Here is a 19,610-nt window from a genome sequence, read left to right on the forward strand (position 1 = left end):
CCACAGGGATACCACAACAATGCCCTGGCAACCACACACATACTGTAGCAACACCCTAGCATCCACAGGCATAATGCAGCAGGTCTCTAATTTTAATGCAGCTCTCTCTCACTCGCTCTCTCTATCCCAAGTATTTTATTTATTTCTTGTGTTGCTGTCGTAAACGCTCTGCTCTCTCTGACGAAGCGTTGTAGCCCTTGTTCATTAATCTCTATTCAGCTTTGTCTCTATTCATACTGTCACTCTGCCTGTGGGTTTGTTGTGTTTGAGCTGCGCTGACTCTACAGTCACGCAGATGCTGATAGAAGATGTTTCTCATCTGTTGCTGAGGTCTGAAGCATATCAGCAATTCTTATCTTAAGTCACTGTGAAATCAGCACTTGATACATATTTCTGGGTTTACTGTGCACTTTTTTTCTAATTGTAAATGTTGTACTTGATTAATGAATGATGTTTTATGACACAAATTAAAAACTACTGTATGTAATAGTATTATGGCCATATAAAGGATAATTGTAAGATGTTTTTTGGGAACCTGTTCAGAGGGTGAACAGTCTGATGAAGAAGAGAGTTATTTTTTTGAAAGCAAGGTCTACAATATGTGTGTGGAGGCTTGTTGCCCACACGTTTTTTTTGTTGACCTTTTCTTTTGTAAAGAAATGATGGTTCAGAAAGCCACTATTCTGTAGACTAACATCAGAGGTTGTCCTTCACGGTCTTGAACTGTGTGCTTTTGTGTGTGGGCAATTTGCAGAATGTCTGTGGCTCGGTACATGTTGAAGGTCTTGGTTGAGAACATCTCTTAAATAAATGATATCTTATTAATAATACAGTAAAATAACAGAGTGAGGGTTGGGAATAGTCCCACGTCACCTTAGAAGATACTTTAGCACATGTGTTTCTGAAGGTTGCTCAAAATTGAGTGTTGAAGGTCAATAGCATCCATTATGTTCACACTAAGGCCTCCCTAACCATTTAAAAATCTCAAGCATGTTTATTTTATAAAACTACAGCATGTACAAAATGCTGAGACCAATGTTCAATTTTAAGTTATTTTTATTATTAATTAAAATTAATAAATACTTTTATCAAGTAACGTAAGTAACGTTTTGTGTTTCAGTTCAACTATGAAGGAAGTGACATCAGCGACCTTCCTGTCGACCTGTCTGTGGTGTGGAATGGAAACTTCATCATCGACAACCCCAACAACATTCAAGGTAACCATAGCAACCAATGCAGTGTGCTGTACGAGGTAACCTAGCAACGCCCACGGGATGCTGCAGAGAGCAACGCCGCAGTGTTTATAAATGTTTTACAACTTTTTTGCTTCTGTAAACAACTTTCTCATTCTCGATGATGTGTTGGCGGACACGGTCTACAAAGAGTTGGTTATATTGTAAGATATTTCTCTCTCCCAACAGCTCACCTGTATAAGTGTTATGCATTGAGGGAGAGCTGTGGGTTGTGTCTGAAATCGGATCCCAGCTTTGATTGCGGATGGTGCGTTCAGGACAGGAAGTGTTCTCTCCGTCAGGAATGTGCTCAGCCTGAACACACCTGGATGCACGTCACCGCCGGCAACAGCCGCTGCACCCATCCTCGCATCTTCAAGGTGAACAAAGCCTCATTAACAACACTTGAACGACGAGATACTATCAGACATTACACTTAAAGTGATAGTTTACCCCAAATAAAAATGACTCACCCTTGTGTCATTTTAAATCTTTTTGAACACAAAAGAAGATATTTTGAAGAATGTTATTTACTGGCGCACATTGACTTGAATTGGTTTTGTGTCCTTACAATAGAATACAGATGCCGGCGTTGTTCGGTTACCAACTTTCTTCAAAACATCTGCTTTTATGGAATAGTTCATAAAGAAATTAACATTCTTACTCATTTTGAGGAACATAAGCCCCAATTAACTTACATGTCTAACAGAGGTCAGAAAACAGATTCATCAAATCTGCAGAAACAGCTCCTATTTGAGAACGGCATAAAGTCGATTTTCTGACCAGCATTTAAAAGATTTCCAAATTCGGCCTCCAACTGAATATAACGTTTTAGAAGATCCAGTTACTAAAATGACATCTCATGTTAATTAAAGTTCTCCTTTGTTCTCCTCCTGTGATCTGCCCTGCTCTCTCTCTCTTTCTCTCTCTCCAGTACGGCTGTCGTCTTTTACTTATTAGATTAGGTGTTAATTTAATTTGGGAAAGAATGAATTTATCACACGGATTATTAGCTCACTGTGGGTGCTTTGAAAGCCATCTGTTGAGAAGACGTACACCTTTTCTCTCTCTCTTTCCATATTTTTTTTTTGCTGTATCTTCACACAGCCACTGCTTTCATTTTTATCATCTATCTGTAGAAACGTGTGAATGTCAAATGTAGACGGCCCCTCGGAAACCAATTACTCGTTTGTGTTTGCCTCTGCTCTTATGAAAAGTATGAAAAGCGACCGATTGTGTCGTTTTGAAGGTTTTAAACGAACCTTCAGTCATTTACATGCCGTCTTGTTGTTTGAAACCAGCGTGACGCTACTTCCAAAGGACACGGTGGCGATGTTCTGGTGAATGATGAAGATTTTTTCTGTAAAAGGCTTTCTATTGAGACACATTCAGTAAGGGTGTTGTTGTTGTTTGTTTGGTCTAGCTGTCTCCTGAAACGGGACCACGGCAGGGCGGAACCAGACTCACCATCACGGGAGAGAATCTGGGCCTTCAGTTCAAAGACATCCAGAACGGCGTTCGGATCGGTAAAGTGTCCTGTCAGCCCATCGAGGAGGAATATATCAGCGCTGAACAGTGAGTACAAATGGCGTTCCAAACTGACTCACCGGTAAACACTATTTAACCTAAAATTGTGCAAAGCAGATTTAAGATTACGTCTTTGAAAAACACGCATCCTGGATTATTGTTTACAAAATAAACATTTCTGTAAACATTAACACTTTTGTTGCTAAAACACAGTGGCAATGTGAAAGTGATAATGTGATGGTTTATTTATAATATGAATGACAGAAATTAAACTTGCAAAATTTTTGTTGTTGTTTTATCAAATAAAACAGAGAAAAAAAACCTCACTTTTTATCACAAGTTGTTATCTGAGATTGTCACACAGCTTTCGTGTGAAACTATTAACACGTTAATAACGTACCACAGACAGTGGAGGGTGTGCCCCAGGGCATGATGGGAAGGTTCAGTGTCCGCTCCATTAATAACAGAAGGGCTGTTGAACACACACACACATTTTACAGTTTAGCAAGACTCACTGTAAAGTGTTACAGCTCTTTGTTGGTGTGTGTGAGAGTGTGTTTTCTGCCTGTGGTGAAGCATTAACCGGTTTGTCATTTCATGTCAAACACTCAATCATTGCTGAAACAGATTTTCATTTGAGAGGTGAATGCCAGTGGCCAAATCCAACCCAACTCTCTCTCTCTCACTTTCTCTCTTTCTTCAGGATTGTATGTCGTCTGGCTGATGCCACAGGTTATCGTGTACAGGAGTCTCTTGTGGAGGTGTGTGTCCGGGACTGTCTCCCTGATTATCGAGCTGTGTCTCCTAAGGCCTTCACATTTGTGGTGAGTCAAAAATACGCCCCGGTCATATTTCACTCGAATGAAAATAAACTGTATTTAGCTTGATTTAAATAGCATTGTGACGCTCTTATTTAAATCAGAGATTATATGTATGGTTTTGGCTGTGTGTGTGTGTCCAGTCTCCATACTTCACGCGTGTGGTTCCGTCACACGGTCCAATTTCCGGCGGTACCAGAATCACAATTCAAGGCAGCCATCTGAACGCCGGCAGCGCAGTGTCCATCAAAATCGGACTCAATACCTGCCGCTTCGAGAGGTAATGATGTTCTCATGATCTCACACTCTGACTCCTCTGCATTCGGAGAAGATTTACAGTATTTATGGCACCGTGTCTAAAAGTGACATGATTCAACACTTTTATCCCTGTTAAATACGTAAGAGTACAGTGATATTTGGGTGTCTCACGACAACATGCCCAGGTCACATTTCGTTTGAATGTAAAGAAAATAATGTTGCATAAAGAAATAAAAGCATATTATATTATAATAAAGCTCATTAAGCTCAATTTCTCCCCAAATTCTTATTACCGTAATGCATCCAGGTGTAACATTTTTAATGCCAATTTAAAGGTATTGCTTTACAACAAATACGCCCTACAATTCTGTAATGTTTTATTTGCCTCATTACCTTAGATTTAATCGGTCTACAAAGCCGTTTCAAATGATTTGTTTTTGCTGTCTCGTGTTCACGGGTAAATCTCAAACCAAGCGAAGATGATTGATCTGCGCATGTTCATTCAGACCGCCCCTCTTCACTCGTGACGGCAGTCATGTCAAAATATGTCCAGAACTCAGCAGGTTTCTCGGTTGCGTGTTGTGAACACGGTTGCCATGGCAACACAGCAAGTGTTGGAGGACAGACTTTCACACTCGCACGCGGTGGACGCGCACATACACGTCTGGTCAATCTGTAGACCGAATCTCATCCGTCAGCTGTGTCACACGTGTGAACAAAGCAACTGTACCTTTAAGAGTTGTGTATGTAAATGTCCATATGTAGATGGCATGTAATGGTTATGATGTCGTAACATATTGTCGAAACTGATCACAATCTTGGTCAATTCTTTGTCTGTCACAGGCGAGGTGCCCGTGAGATTGTATGTGTGACTCCAGCGGGTTTGGGTTCTGGCGGGACTCCGGTGATGGTGGATATAAACGCAGCCGAGCTGAGAAACCCAGAGGTGAAGTTTACCTACATGGACGACCCCGTGGTACTGAGGATGGAACCCGACTGGAGCATCGCCAGGTACGGGTGTGCGCCAGCGGACAGCCGGGTTAATTTAACGCTTTCTGATGCGCAACCAATCATCGAATTAAAGATTTCAGAACTATTTCACTTAGGTTAAGTGTGAGTCCTCTTGGGTTCTCCGTGGGGTTTACAGAAAGAGCTGAACAGTCGACCAGTTGTCGTGCTGAACGCGCGTTTACAGCTTTTCCACTGGAGATTTGAGTGACATCACAGCCAGCAGACCAATAAAACTGATGGCAGCCTAAAGCTGCTAAACACGCACGCATTGCCAGTCTAGAGCTGTGAACAAGCATTTCACATCCAAAGAGAGAGAGAGGACAGAAGTGTGAAGAGGGACGGGTTAGACACATCCCACATGATAATGGAAGCACTAGGCAACCAACTCCTCCAAGATTTTCCGAATGTTAATCGTTTATTTATCTATCTATCTTTAATGTATATCTAATGAAACTACATTTTTACGCACTCTGTGTGCAACTAGTGTAGTGTTGAGATTATGGGTTTAGTTCCAGGGGAACACATATACTGATAGAATACAATTATAACTACAGGGATAATGTTATGAACTACTGTCTTCAAAGTAAACACCGTTTGCTTAGAATTTGCAAAATCGCACTCTTGGCATCCTATCAACCAGCTTCAAGGTCTCGCTCTGGAAAGTATTTAAAACATAAAGTATGTTCTCATACTGACTCCTTTTTCAGCATCCAAGTCCAAAAATATTTGTCTAATAAAAGAAATAAACATGTTAGTACAATTCTATTTTTGTCTACAAAAGTCATTTCAAACATTTAAACACACACTCTGTGTTTCAAAATGGTAAATATTTATGCTTTGAATGCACTGTCACATAAATATATATATATATATATATATATATATATAAAAATAAATATTAATACGTCATAATAAACATCTCTCAAGTCAATTACAAGTGGTCGCGAAGACCGATTTCTTACAAATATACGTTCTTTGATTGGACTGTCAGACGCTCTGTTTACAGCCTATGAAGAACATTAAAGGCTCTTTCATTGATTGTAAAGGATTTAGGAACCACATTGTTGGCTGGATGGTTAAGAGATTTATTTTCTGTTTTTTAGTGGTGGAACCTTGTTAACGGTCTACGGTACAAATCTCGCCACCGTCAGAGAGCCGAAGATGAGAGCCAAATATGGCAGCATCCAGTCAGTCAATGTAAGTATTTCCAGATACAACAGTCAATGTTCAATTCAAGTTGGTGCAAAACATTTAAAATTTTCACACATATCGACATGTAACGTCAGACGACGGTGACGGTTTTGAACGCACAGTTGCTTTAAAAAACTGCCCTGTGTGTATGTGAGATATTGAATCACCTTTCCCCAGTTTAACCTTTAAAATGTCAACGGCCGACAGCACATAGAACATAAAACAGCTCTATAAAGGCATGAGAAACTCCCGCGAGCCCAGTGTAACCTTATCTCCACCTTCACCCTGCTCACCTGAACATCTCTTTCTCTTGACATCAGTGTCAGGGGTATCTCTACTTCCTCTGTCTTTATTGGCTTTGAAAGACTGTAATGATCATTAAATCTCTCTTACAGAACTGTACGGTAGTGAACAACACTGTGATGGTCTGTCTGGTTCCATCTGTGGCCGACTCGGAGAGGGGCTTCTCAGAGGTGGGAACCGGTCAAGAGGAGATTGGATTTATCATGGATAGCGTTCAGTCTCTCCTGGTGGTTAATGAGAGCTTTAGTTTCTACCCGGACCCTGTGTTCGAGCCCCTCAGCCCATCAATGTTGGAGCTCAAACCAGGATCACCACTGATATTAAAGGTGAGATTGTGCGTGCATTTGAAACACAACGTGGATTCCCTTTGTCTATTTGGATTTAATAAAACTTTGTTTGAAATTGGTTACAGTCATTTTCATATTACTCAAACTTATTTTTCCTCAAAGTCCATTCAAACCGTTCGTTGTGCAAACCTGAAGAACCATGTTCTTTCAAAACGTATGCCATTGAAGTTCAAGAAAGAAATGAAAGATTCATGTTTAAAAGTCTTGACTTGGATTAAAGAACTAGTACTGTCAAACCGATTAATCGTGACTAATCGATTCCAAAAAAAATGTTATATAATATATTGTACCTGTATGTGTGTGGCGTGTATAAAATAATGAATGAATGCATGCGATTGATCTTTTCAGATTATCCCGTTAAAAGATTACACAATTCATGTATTTTTTAGCTTTAAAAAAGTTTAGAATTTAGCGGTCAACAACTGTAAAGTTTTGGAGAACTTTCAATTTCTGTATATGTCATAAGGGCACAGATATGAAATTATTATGGGCCTGAAAATATTGTTTTAAGTTCATTTAAATTAAATGTTTTTTAAAGCCTAATTACTGTTAAAATTGATAGCTCTCAATTATACTTTAATGTTGACATTTATAGGTACAGTAGCAGTACTGATATTAGCGATACAGGTTTTCATGCGTAAAGATTACGGCATTCAAGAAATATAACAAATAAACTCTCTTTATGTTGTTTCTACATTATTTGGAGGTTAAATGTGAATTATTAGAATCTACAAGTATATTTTAAAACATTAATGTCATGTTAAATAATCACAATTCATTTCTGAAAAGATTTGTGATTATGTAGTTATTTTTTTTAATTGATTGACAGCATAAATACGTATGTAAATACAGTAAATGCATTTATGTATGTATGCGTGTATATTTAACAAATATTTAGACAAATATATATATATATATACATTTATATTTAAATAATTTACATTACATAATTAATATTCACATAAAGATACACGCCACACGCGCACATTTATTTGAAAACGACAATCTTTTATTTTGGAATTTGACAGCACTACAATAAACACAAGCTAACAATGATGTAAAACAGTGCACAGTTTCAAGAAACAATTCCACAAAGTTATTTACCAAATGCCACGAGGTCTAGTTTTGAATGCTAAAATGTCATGTTTGATGTTCTGTTTCTCACTAAACGTGTATCATAAATGTTCTCTGTTCTATGACCTAACTGTCAGGTGATTTTTCTCACGAAAAATATTTCGTTTCTGCCTTTAAGGAAGCATGCATCGGATTATCCGTTTGATTGTAATGCCATGTCTCCTGGGACATGCAATGTGTGTGTTTTTCGCTGTGTTAAATGCAACCCTCCAGTGATATACTCTAAATGAAACATGCAAACATTTGAGAAGGATTCTCCCTTCGGCTTTTGCTTTCCCATAAGCCATTTGGGCAGAGAGAGAAATACTGTGTTAGAAATCTGGGGGGATATTCCCGGGCGCAAACATGTAACTGTGGGACATAGACCAGGGAATGTTTGGGAGATGAGAAAAGCTGAATAAATAAATAAAATGAGAGACATTTGTGTTTTTTTTCAGGGGAGGAATCTCATTCCTTCAGCTGCCGGTAACTACAGGTTAAACTACACCGTTCTGATCGGTGACAAACCGTGTGTGTTGACCGTCTCTGAAACACAACTCCTGTGCGAGTGGCCTAATCTCACCGGACAGCAAAAAGTCACCGTAAGTCAATGATACTCTTCCCACGACTATCATCTGATCTCATTTTTATCTCTTGTGTTTCTCAGCATCATGTTACTGAGAAGAGTTTCTGTTGTCTTTCTCTGGTGTTTGTTTTAAAGAATCAGATCTGTATTTACACAGTATCAGAACTGTATTTTCATCTTTAAATAGCTTTGCTTTATTTACTGTTCATATTAAATTAAATTAAATACATCAGTCTTGTGTTTTGTATGGCAGTTATTAAACCATAACCTGTGTGTATATCCCATGCGATCTGCCCTCGTTTTCTTTGATACAACTGCAAGCGAGAGAGAGGGGGAAATGCTGAGACCCAGAGACCCACATGTTTGTCCTCGACCTATATATTCTGACCTATATACAAGCTGTTTGAAAGTCATTCATCTGGCCCCTGCCACCGTTTACACACACCTCTTAACCCCATTTCTTTCCAAACACTCTTAAATGTGATCTGTAAGACATCCGTGAAACAAAATATTGCTATATAATGCTTTTTTTCTTGAGGAGTTTACCGTGTCGATAAATACCGATTTGAAATGTTGAATTCTGGGATATATTGCATTGACGATTTACTTTGTGGTGCAGAATTTATAAAAAAAATTGTTGTGCAGGTGCTGGCTGGAGGATACAGATATTCTCCTGGAACTTTGCAAATGTACTCGGACAGCCTACTGACGCTTCCCGCCATCATTGGAATCGGGGGAGGAGGAGGTCTTCTTCTCCTAGTCATCATCATCATCCTCATTGCGTACAAACGCAAGTCCCGTGACGCGGACCGTACACTGAAGCGCCTGCAGTTACAGATGCACACCCTGGAGTCCAGAGTCGCCCTGGAGTGCAAAGAGGGTAAAGCGTCCTTTGTTTCGTTTCATCATCCTTAGGCTCATCTGTTTTTCTTTCCTATTTTTTTGTTTGTTGTTTTGTTAAAAAAAATTCTGTTTGCTGTTGTTTTTACTTTTATTCTTTCTCATTTGTTTTTGTTCCTTCCTTATTTTGCTCTTTTGATCCGTAGTTTTGTTAGTTTGTCTTTGTTTGCATGTTTGTTATTTCGTTTATTTGACCTTTTCTCTTGCTTTGTTTTATGTTCATTCTTTTTTTAATTCGTTTTTATTAACTACTTTTGCTCTTTGTTTTCTTCCTTTTGTTTGTTTGCATGTTTTTGTTATTCATTCTATTTTACCTTCCTTTCTTTTGCTTTTGTTATTTTATTAAACCTTTTGTTTTATTTTTATTATTATTACTTTTCTTATTATTATTCCTTTTCTTTGGTTATTTTGTTTGCTGATTAGTTTAAATTTTTTTTATTTTAATTTGGTTTTGTTCTTTTCTCCTTTTCCACTTTTATTCTTTGTTTCGTTTGTTCGTGCTTTTTTTTGTTTGTTCAGTTGTTTGTTCTTTTGTCAAGTCTTTACATCTGTTCATATCATTCTTTCATTTTCTTTTCAAAATGTCCTCTTTCATTTGTTAGTTGTTCTTTGTTTCTCCCCTAGTTTTCTCCTCTGTGTTTGTCTCTCTCTCTCAGGTTCAGTCTTTGATTGTCTTTGTTTTAGTTTGACTACTGTTTGAGATAACCTTACCCGTCACAATGCAAACATAATTTATCATTCATACCTAAACGCATGCCGAACGGTCGTCTCATTCCCGTGGTCACAAGGGCGAGAGATGAGTCGCCCATTATCTGTCTCTGTCGAGCCCGAGGTGACGACCTTGTCTGTCTCCAGACACAGAGAGGGATGAGGGCCGGAATAGAGAGGATAAGAGAGATGGATCGTTCCAGCTGAGAGTGACACATCACAAATAAATGATGAAACGTCCTCCAGGATGTATAAAGTGTGGCGATAAATAACTACAACATTCAAATTGATTTGTTGAGTGGCAGCCGGATGCTTCGCAGAAAGTTTGGAAAGGAGAGCGGTTCTGAACATCCACATGAAGTCTCTACCAATGTTGGCAGAGATTTCAATGAACTGCATTGAATTTCAATGTACTCAATCTAAATCAATCCAAAAACATCCCAGTTGGTGTTCTTGTCCTGTCTAAGTGGACAATTTTTTTCCAGAATAAGTACAGTAGCAGTATGGACCAGACTTCATGTCAAGTGTCCAAACTCTGGTTACATTAAATTACATTTTCTCTCTCGGTCTCTCTAGCATTTGCCGAGCTGCAGACTGATATCCACGAGTTGACTCAGGACCTGGACGGATCTGGAATTCCGTTCCTTGATTATCGTACGTACGCGATGAGAGTTCTTTTCCCAGGAATAGAGGACCATCCGGTGCTGAAAGAGATGGAGGTATATACTGTACACGCACTCATTTACACACTATAATCAGATGGAACTTAAAAGGAAAGTTCACCCAAAAATAGAACTTCTGTCCTTTTTTCATTCGTGTTGTTTTAAACCTGTATACAACTCTTTCTTCTGTGCACAAAACACAAAAATCTTAGTGGTTTGATGTCCATACAAGGGGAGTCAATGGGGGTCAACATTCTTCAAAAGTATCTTATTTTGTGTTCTGCACAAGAAAGAAAGTCATACGGATTTAGAATGTCCTAAAATGATGACGAGGGTTTTTAATTCACTCAACGGTTTTCATTTGGCTCTCTTTCAGGTGCCAGCCAATGTGGAGAAAGCTCTGACTCTCTTCGGGCAGCTCTTGAATAAGAAGCACTTCCTGTTGACATTCATCCGGACGCTGGAGGCTCAGCGCTCTTTTTCCATGCGGGACCGCGGTAACGTGGCATCTCTCATCATGAGCGCCTTGCAGGGGGAGATGGAGTATGCGACCGGCGTACTGAAACAGCTCCTGTCGGACCTCATCGACAAGAACCTGGAGAGCAAGAACCACCCCAAACTTCTGCTCAGAAGGTTCGTTGGCGGTGTTACCTTTTGATGTTGTCGGGTTACCTTCGACACTAATGAGAAAGTACGAAGTTATAAGCATCACTTATTGTTCATCATACTGAGGGTTAGTGAATTCAATACTGATAAACTTTGTGATGAAATTGTATAACAAACATGGATCATGTGAGTTTACCTTTTGAGGGTTCTTCCTCACCAGTTTTTCCTGGTGGGTAATAAGGCAGGCAAGAAAAATAGACTGTATCAAATAAGTGATTCTGTTGTTATCTGTTGTCTTGGGCAAGTAAGGAACCGCCTAGCAACAAGCAAGCAAATCCAAACACATTTTCAGAAAATGTACAAATCTTTTCTCTCTCTCTCTCGCATTTCTTCCTCTTCCTCTATTTGCCCTTTCATGGCCGATTCTCGTTCGTCCGTCTCTTTCTGTCAGGTGATATTACACACCTGAGCACACACACGCTCCCTGTGGAGAGAAAGCGTGAGGGAGGAATGCTGGAAGCGAGACACAGTTGAGCGCGTGACAGTAGATGGAGAATCTGTTTTGAGAATGAAGGAGACTCTGCGGGGGTGTTTAGTCTCAAATCAATATTACCAAAAAACAAATCAGCGCCTTCCAAAATATTGTATTTCGTTGATGTGTTGTGTTATATCTATATAGAACTCACAACTTCAGCTTACTGATCTGATTTTGAAGGGCTCGCATTCACATAGTTTATATTTAAATGTATTTACGTAGTATTACTATTTTTCATGTGGGTGAATAAATTATGAAAGTAAAATAAAGGGGCCCCAAGATGGATCCAGGAGGGATCACAGAATTTTTGGCATTGTATGAAATGTAGGCAATCAAACATCAGGAAAATAAGACCACTAACCAAAACAATTGATGTTCCAGCAAACTTTGTGTTTTTGGTTTAGTAAAAATTAAGATTATAAGTCTGTATTCGGGGGGCCGCAAAGTGATGCGCTATACTCAAAGGGAGCCTTACAATTAAAAAAAGTTTGAGAACCACTGCTTAAAGGTTCCTCCAAACTGCCTCTAATCGGAAGTTTTTAAACCGGTTTACTGTTACATCCATTGGCTCAGAACTTCATATCAGAATATACATCTGCGTTTCAATGGCCATTACCATAGTACAATGCTTTTTGACGCTGTAATTGCGTCGTTACGGCATCTATCATCAGGGATTAGAGCTGAACAAACGGATCCGATTTCATGGCTTACAAAGAGAAGTGTGGACAGTCAGTCCTGAAAATCAGATTTGAGCAACAAATCAGATTTGTGTGCGGTGTGAACAGATCCTGAGATGTAATTCAGTTTGTTATAGGCTAGGTCTATTGTTGCCTCAATTTCTCATCTGATTTGGCCATCGTCGGTTTCGTTTCTCCATTGTCATTCTGCTCTCACACACAACAGAGAAACATCAACCTAACAATCAAACTACTGTTTGTTGTTGTTAAAGCATTTTAATTTTCACAAGGGTGGCGTTGCTGTCATTCTCATATTCTTTAGTCTCAGAGTACGAATGAGGGAATCATTTATCACAGATGGTAAAAACAAACATATTCTAGCTGATTCCTCGTGTACGCCTCCTTGCACGCCGTGAGCAGATTAGCGCTAATAAGGTCCGTTAATGAGCAAGCCGTGTAATTAGCTTCATTCTAAGGGACTTTCTTTAGAGGACTGTTATCGTACGCCAGGTTTCTGTTTAATGACACGAGATACCGAATGTTTTTAATTGACGCTTTCTTAATGAAGATTAGTGGTTGGCTCGTGTGAGGGAAGAGAGCGGACGCGTCCGTTTGTTATTAATGCAGAATTATCGACGCGTTGCCGCTTTGAAGCTTTTTTCCCTCGAGCTGCGTTCAGCACCGCTTTCCTAATAATTCCACTGCAGCGCTTTGATGTCAAACGGGAGTTTAATAAAACAACCCCGAGATGTTGGTTATCACAAACACTTTTCTTTTTCTGAGGCTGTGAAAAAATGTGAGATCATCAAACATTTTTCTCTCGTTTTCACTCGGTCTCTCACTTTCTTTGCCCTCAGGAAAATGAATCACAGTCATATTATTGTAAAAAGTTTTTTGGGAGGCGAATTGATTCCCATTTGTGTAACTATAGTTTAAATGCAAATATCAGGATAAAACTCTGTTTGCAATAGTAAGACAATGTTAAATATGTGGTAACAAAAACGATACCAAAAGACTGAAGTTGCGCAATACCCTGCTGATGTCACCCGTAAAATGAAAAAATCCAAAGATTTTCACCATGATAATATTTGTTATTTGTTTTTTTTATAAACATGGTTTTCCAAAGATAGATAAGTTAATTGTCACATCCTTAATGGACAATATTCCTCAAAAATGGGCACATCAAAATAACTATGTGATGTTCTTTAAAGAGACATCCCTTCTCCATTTGTTGAGTATTATACCTTCTGGTTTTTACATTTTCATTCAAAGAAATCCTACAAGGTACGTTGTATCTCAAAGACATGCATCCTTTTTTTGTCACATCCATTAAGCATTCATTTTTCTCTCTTTTAAAATAGAAAACCAGCATACTATTACTCAGTTTACTGGTAATAAATACATTCCCTGAGAATCAATTCAAGTTTTGACTGAAAATCTCTGTTCATAATGCTGGAATTGCCCAGTTGCAACAATAAAACCGTCGTACACGTCTGTACGGTAATCTCTTTCTGACTCACACGCGACTAAACCCAATTTTTTTCTGTTTTCCCCATCAGAACCGAATCGGTAGCTGAGAAGATGCTAACCAACTGGTTTACGTTCCTTCTCTACAAGTTTCTTAAGGTAAGTGGAAACATGAGATATATTACTCGCTACACAGCATTCCTGCTAAAATAACCTGCATAGACCAGTCTAATGCGGTTCGCAGCCCTTAGCTGGAAACCAAGCTGGTTTTCAATTGTCAAGCTGGTCTGGTTTGATGATTTTAGCTTCTTTACACTGGTAAGACCAACCAGTCTGGCGGCTGAGCGATAACCACAAACCAGATAAATGCAGTTCAGTCTGGCCATCACCATCATGTCGGCCAGGCTGTATAATTATGATATTTCCTTGGGTTTGTTTGTGGCCACGTCTTCTAATCGAATTCAGATACATGGTGAGATACGAAAAATGACTCTGTTGATCAACAAAAGGAAATTCTTTACTGAAACACCACTGTGAAACCACATTTGTAGCCACACACAAACATGCTAAATCCCTCTGGTCACAACATGGAGTCTGTAATGGAAGGGCTTCTGTCTCTCAGTCCGTGTGCGTCTCATCTCCTGCTGCTCATTAGCAGCTGTGTGTTTAATGATCCCCTGCGCTAATGAGACCTGAGGGGCATAGCCTGCTTACGAACGGGCCGCACCGGCGCTACGGATCCGGCGAGGCACACTAGACATCCAATAGGAGGTGTGTGTCAATCAGCGGTTTCACCTGCGAGCGTGAACGCACTGCCATTATTATATTGGCTGATTAGCCATGATGTATTTGTGAATGGAACGGAATATACGCACGTTTAAATTGGGCTGAGGTGACATCATTAGTGAAGTATTCAGAGATTTGAACACGCCCTTGACACATGGGCACACGCCTGAGATCATCTAGACTCCATAGCAGCCTTCAGGGGCCAAGGACCGCCCAAGAGGCTGTCTGCCAATCACATTCCAGCTTTGAGTCCGGACGGATCGTTAAAGAACGTGACACGTCTCGGGTGTAATTCGACCAATTAAATTGAATATAGAACTTGTTAGTTGTTTCCATTTTGTGCTTCATGCATCAGATGTTCAGCCAGCGGTCTGTGGGCGTGACGTCTGAGGGCTGAGACTAGAGAATATGTGGCTTTTGTGCTTGTCTATGACTCACATTTTTGAATCGGTAAAGGTAGACATTTATTGTTGATCTAAAAGTCGTTTCAGAAACTTTTAAACTGCGGTTGTCCCATGACGTTCTGTACTCTCATGTGGAGAGAGAGTGAGAGAAGATCTATTAAATGAGATAGTGATAGTGGTGAGGAGAGCCGATGTTTTGAATGGTGAAGATCTTGTAGGAGGACGGGAATATATAGAATCGAGAGATAGAGCGGAGCCGTATGATTGGCTGTTTGAGATGTATCTCTCTCAAGTGTCATACTTTCTCTCCTCCATAGTCATTAGTGTTCTTGTAACCCTCAATCTCTCTCTCTCTCTCTCTCTCTCTCTCTCTCTCTCACACACACTTCTTTTTCTACAAATCTCCCTCCTTGAGTTGGAGGAGGTCTGAGTTGATTTCATATTTTGTTGTATTTTTGTACATTAGTTCTTGACTGATACATAAAATAAGAATTCCTAATATATCCTCCTGTTCCTTGAAACCCGTAAAGTAACCGTTCACTTGAAATTTCAGTCTTGTTTAAACTCAGCGGCATCATTTCTTCAGCGCCCATTCAGGTGAAGGTATAGGAAAGATCTTCACCGGCTGCAATTACGGCGTCAGTGAGTTTCCATCTTCTGTACGGCAACAGCGACAGTAATGCTTGAAAATCCATGAGGTTTTCTTTCGGCTGTGAGACCGGTGCGCTTTTAATGAATCTCTCGCTTTCCGCATGTAAAGAAGCTGTGAGGACATGAAGGCCCTTCACCTCATTGGACCCAACCAACATTGAGTCGAATAAAGCACAGAGCCACAGGCAGCTATTATCGGGTCCGAGCAGATGGGAAGAGTGGAGAAAACAGCAGGAATTATCAGAATAGCAGGAATAGATGTTGTGCAATAGTGCCCACAATAGTTTAATTTGTGTATTTGAACTTTATCTAACTTTTACTACCACTTCTATATGCATTAGACAAACACCTCAGGCTGGGTTTTTATTCTCTTCAAACAATTTGAAATGTCAGTGTTTACATAACATTACATCTATTGTGTGTTTGTGTAGGAGTGTGCCGGTGAGCCTCTCTTCATGCTATATTGTGCTATAAAACAACAAATGGAAAAAGGCCCAATAGATGCCATCACCGGTGAAGCCCGCTACTCCCTCAGCGAGGACAAACTCATCCGACAGCAGATCGACTACAAAACTCTGGTTAGTTCCGCCCACAATGCTGAAGCCCCTCACACTTACATAACACCCAGCTCTTTACGGGGTTAATTTGGCAGAAAACAGGCGTACACATCTCAATAAGAGGTTGACTTTCATTTGGTAGTAGGGATGTCATTATATACCGGTATCGACTATCACCGTGATATTATAAAAAAGGGCTGTCAAACGATTAATCGCATCCAGAATAAAGGTTTGTGTTTACATAATATAGTGTAAGTCTGTGCACTGTGCAAATGAATTTTTTGTACACATAATGCATATATGCAAGAAAAATGTATAAACTTTAATATTAATATAGTTTATATTTATTATTTATTTGTATATGTATAAATACCTGTAAATATTTCCTAAATATGTATGTGTTTGTAAATACAAAATTAATATGCAAAGTACACAGACATGTATTATATAAACAAAACTTTTATTCTGGATTAATTGTTAATTATAAACCAAGATTTTCAGTATCGCATTACTTCTACATAGACAGTATGATAATATAAAAAAATATATCATTTTGCCTCAAGATCCACAATGGTTACATATTAACACTCATATTTTGAGTGCAATTTTTTCTGAAAAATGTAACAAATTTGACTAATTTCAATAGATATCGTGATAATATTGCTATTGAGCATTCTATTCACTATGATAACCATGTGGTGAAACTGATATTGTAGCAGCCCAACCTGATAGTATTTCGTCTATATCTGCTTGTTCAAATCATTGTAGGGTTTTCAATTAGTTTAGCTTTTCAGATTCAGATTTAGTTTTTCCTGTTTTGACTTTATTTCCTGTGCTCTGCAGACGCTGCATTGCGTGAACCCAGAGAATGAGAGCGCTCCAGAGGTCACTGTTAAATGTCTGAACTGTGACACCATCACGCAGGTCAAGGAGAAGATACTGGACGCCCTCTTTAAAGGCATTCCGTACTCGCAACGCCCCAAAGTTGGAGACATGGATTTCGGTATGAAATTATGAATGAACATCCCCTCTGGAACAAAAAACAACCAAAGATGGTCAAGCTGGTTTTTGGAGTGTGGTTGCTTTGTGACAACTTGAACATGATGGTCTACCAGGATGACCTTACCCAGCTGGTGGTCCATATGACCAGCTTTGAACATCATAAATCAGTTATAGTCACAACTTGAATTTATCTAATCTAATCTGTTTTTTTTCCAGAATGGAGGCAGGGTCGTATGGCCAGAACTATTCTCCAGGATGAAGACGTGACCACTAAAATCGACAATGATTGGAAGCGTCTCAACACGCTTGCGCACTATCAGGTACTGCAGTCACGCCTCAGCATCTTTCTGCCAGGTTCCTATAGTGATACCTCTACATCCCGCCGCCTGGTAACCATGACAACCCCGCAACATGTTACTGGGTAACAATTGAAGCATTTTAACACCTAGCGTACGCCATGTAACCATGGCAACACCTCACAAAGCATAACAGCAGGTAGTGTTGGTCAGTGAGGAAACACTGGTAGAGATATTTGGGATTTATTGACAGAATTACAACTTAGAAATCGACTCTTGAGATTGTGTATTTGTGCTACTGGGAATAATAGACACGACCGTTGTCTCTCTCTGTTGTCTAGGTAACGGATGGGTCAGTAATCGCATTGGTCCCCAAGCAAAACTCCGCCTACAACATCTCCAACTCTTCAACGTTCACCAAATCCCTCAGCAGATACGGTGAGCGGTCTTCTCTGTCTCTCTCCGTCTCGCCCACAGCACACGACATTCATCCGCAGGCTGCCTTTTTCTGTTTGTGTTTGCGCTGTAATCATTTGCTTCTCAGTGTGGGAGCATCAGCATGCGTCTGCAGTCGTATCTTCAGACGGGAGACAAACAGGAAATGATGGATGTGAAATCTAGAGTCTCTTTCTGAATGAGAAAAACTCTTGACACTCCGCCCAATTTCGATTTCCATTACTGAAACGGGCGCGCTCGTTCCTCCAGCGGTGACAGACGTTTTCCATCTTTTCCTGATTAACCCGGAATATTTATTTCCTGTAGTGTTTGAAAAGATGTGCTGCTATTAATTCCGCTCTCCCGGTCTGCATTTCTCTTGTCTTGATGCGTGTGTCACTTCATTTATCACGTCTGTACTCGCTTACAGTGTTATACAATGTAAATTTTCACTTAAAGATGAAATGAAGTGAATGGGAGGAAAATTCACAGATATGTATTTAAAGGTACAGTTCACCCAAAAATTCTTCAATATTAACACACCCTCATGTCTTTCCAAACCTGTATGACTTTCTTTGTTCTGAGGAACACACAAGAAGAAGATATTTTGAAGAATGTTGGTAACCAAACAACATTGGTCCCCATTGACTTCCATTGTATGCATACAAAATTGGAGACACTTCTTCTTGAAATATCTTCATTTGTGTTCCACAGTCATAATTTACAGCCACCACGAGGATGAATAAATGATTACAAAACTAATGTTGTTGGGTGAATTATCCCTTGAATGATCTTTTGGTCGGAAAATAAACTGTGCAACCATAGCATCTTTAAGTTCTTAAAGAATCATCTAAATATCAATGTCTCGCACTCCACAGAGAGCATGCTCAGAACCGCCAGCAGTCCAGACAGCCTGCGGTCTAGGACGCCCATGATAACTCCGGATCTGGAGAGCGGAACCAAACTCTGGCACCTTGTGAAGAACCATGACCACGCAGACCAGCGAGAGGGCGACCGCGGCAGCAAGATGGTATCTGAGATCTACCTGACACGTCTGCTCGCTACCAAGGTGAGAAGAGAAAGTGTGTGAAGTGGAGACTATGGCTACGTCGACGACAAATAGTAAAAAACCATGACGCTGCCGGTTCTCCTTCAGTATTGATTCAAGATGAAATGAATTCGGTCTCACTGACAGTAGAAATGAGTCTGTACAGTGGAAATCTGTTGCTTATATTCTTAACACACACTCGCGCGCACACACACACACACACACACTTGAACTAATGGGCTTAATTTTTAAGCACATGTGATATTTTCCTAGCTGATGTCATTAGACAGTTTGTGTTGACCTTTGTGTGAGAATGATAGTCACTCATTAACATTTACCAGCCTTCTCTCTCTCATTGAGGCCTGTGTCTTAATTAGACCAATGACCTTTGCTTATTGAGCGGTTTGGGAAAAACTAGGTCTTCATCAATCCCGTGTTTTCGTCTCTATCCCACAACATGCAGATGTCTCTGCTTCGGCCTCGCGAGATT

The 19,610-nt window shown here is 39.8% G+C and overlaps 1 protein-coding gene across 1 annotated transcript in view; it reads left to right on the forward strand.

Annotated features, from left to right (window-relative positions):
* The window catches only part of plxna1b (plexin A1b), an 83,501-nt gene that overhangs the window by 58,769 nt on the left and 5,122 nt on the right, over positions 1 to 19,610 (forward strand). Inside the window, exons 11-28 of the mRNA XM_079460786.1 lie at positions 1,121 to 1,217; positions 1,422 to 1,612; positions 2,656 to 2,807; positions 3,463 to 3,583; positions 3,721 to 3,857; positions 4,679 to 4,846; positions 5,950 to 6,043; positions 6,433 to 6,666; positions 8,259 to 8,402; positions 9,032 to 9,266; positions 10,571 to 10,713; positions 11,033 to 11,289; positions 14,034 to 14,100; positions 16,214 to 16,360; positions 17,183 to 17,342; positions 17,558 to 17,661; positions 17,979 to 18,075; positions 18,951 to 19,141. Coding sequence (XP_079316912.1) covers positions 1,121 to 1,217; positions 1,422 to 1,612; positions 2,656 to 2,807; positions 3,463 to 3,583; positions 3,721 to 3,857; positions 4,679 to 4,846; positions 5,950 to 6,043; positions 6,433 to 6,666; positions 8,259 to 8,402; positions 9,032 to 9,266; positions 10,571 to 10,713; positions 11,033 to 11,289; positions 14,034 to 14,100; positions 16,214 to 16,360; positions 17,183 to 17,342; positions 17,558 to 17,661; positions 17,979 to 18,075; positions 18,951 to 19,141 — 2,739 coding nt within the window. The remainder of the gene's footprint in view (positions 1 to 1,120; positions 1,218 to 1,421; positions 1,613 to 2,655; positions 2,808 to 3,462; positions 3,584 to 3,720; positions 3,858 to 4,678; positions 4,847 to 5,949; positions 6,044 to 6,432; positions 6,667 to 8,258; positions 8,403 to 9,031; positions 9,267 to 10,570; positions 10,714 to 11,032; positions 11,290 to 14,033; positions 14,101 to 16,213; positions 16,361 to 17,182; positions 17,343 to 17,557; positions 17,662 to 17,978; positions 18,076 to 18,950; positions 19,142 to 19,610) is intronic.

This window comes from Barbatula barbatula (genome assembly GCF_947034865.1).
Source record: "Barbatula barbatula genome assembly, chromosome: 7".
Lineage (NCBI taxonomy): Eukaryota > Metazoa > Chordata > Actinopteri > Cypriniformes > Nemacheilidae > Barbatula > Barbatula barbatula.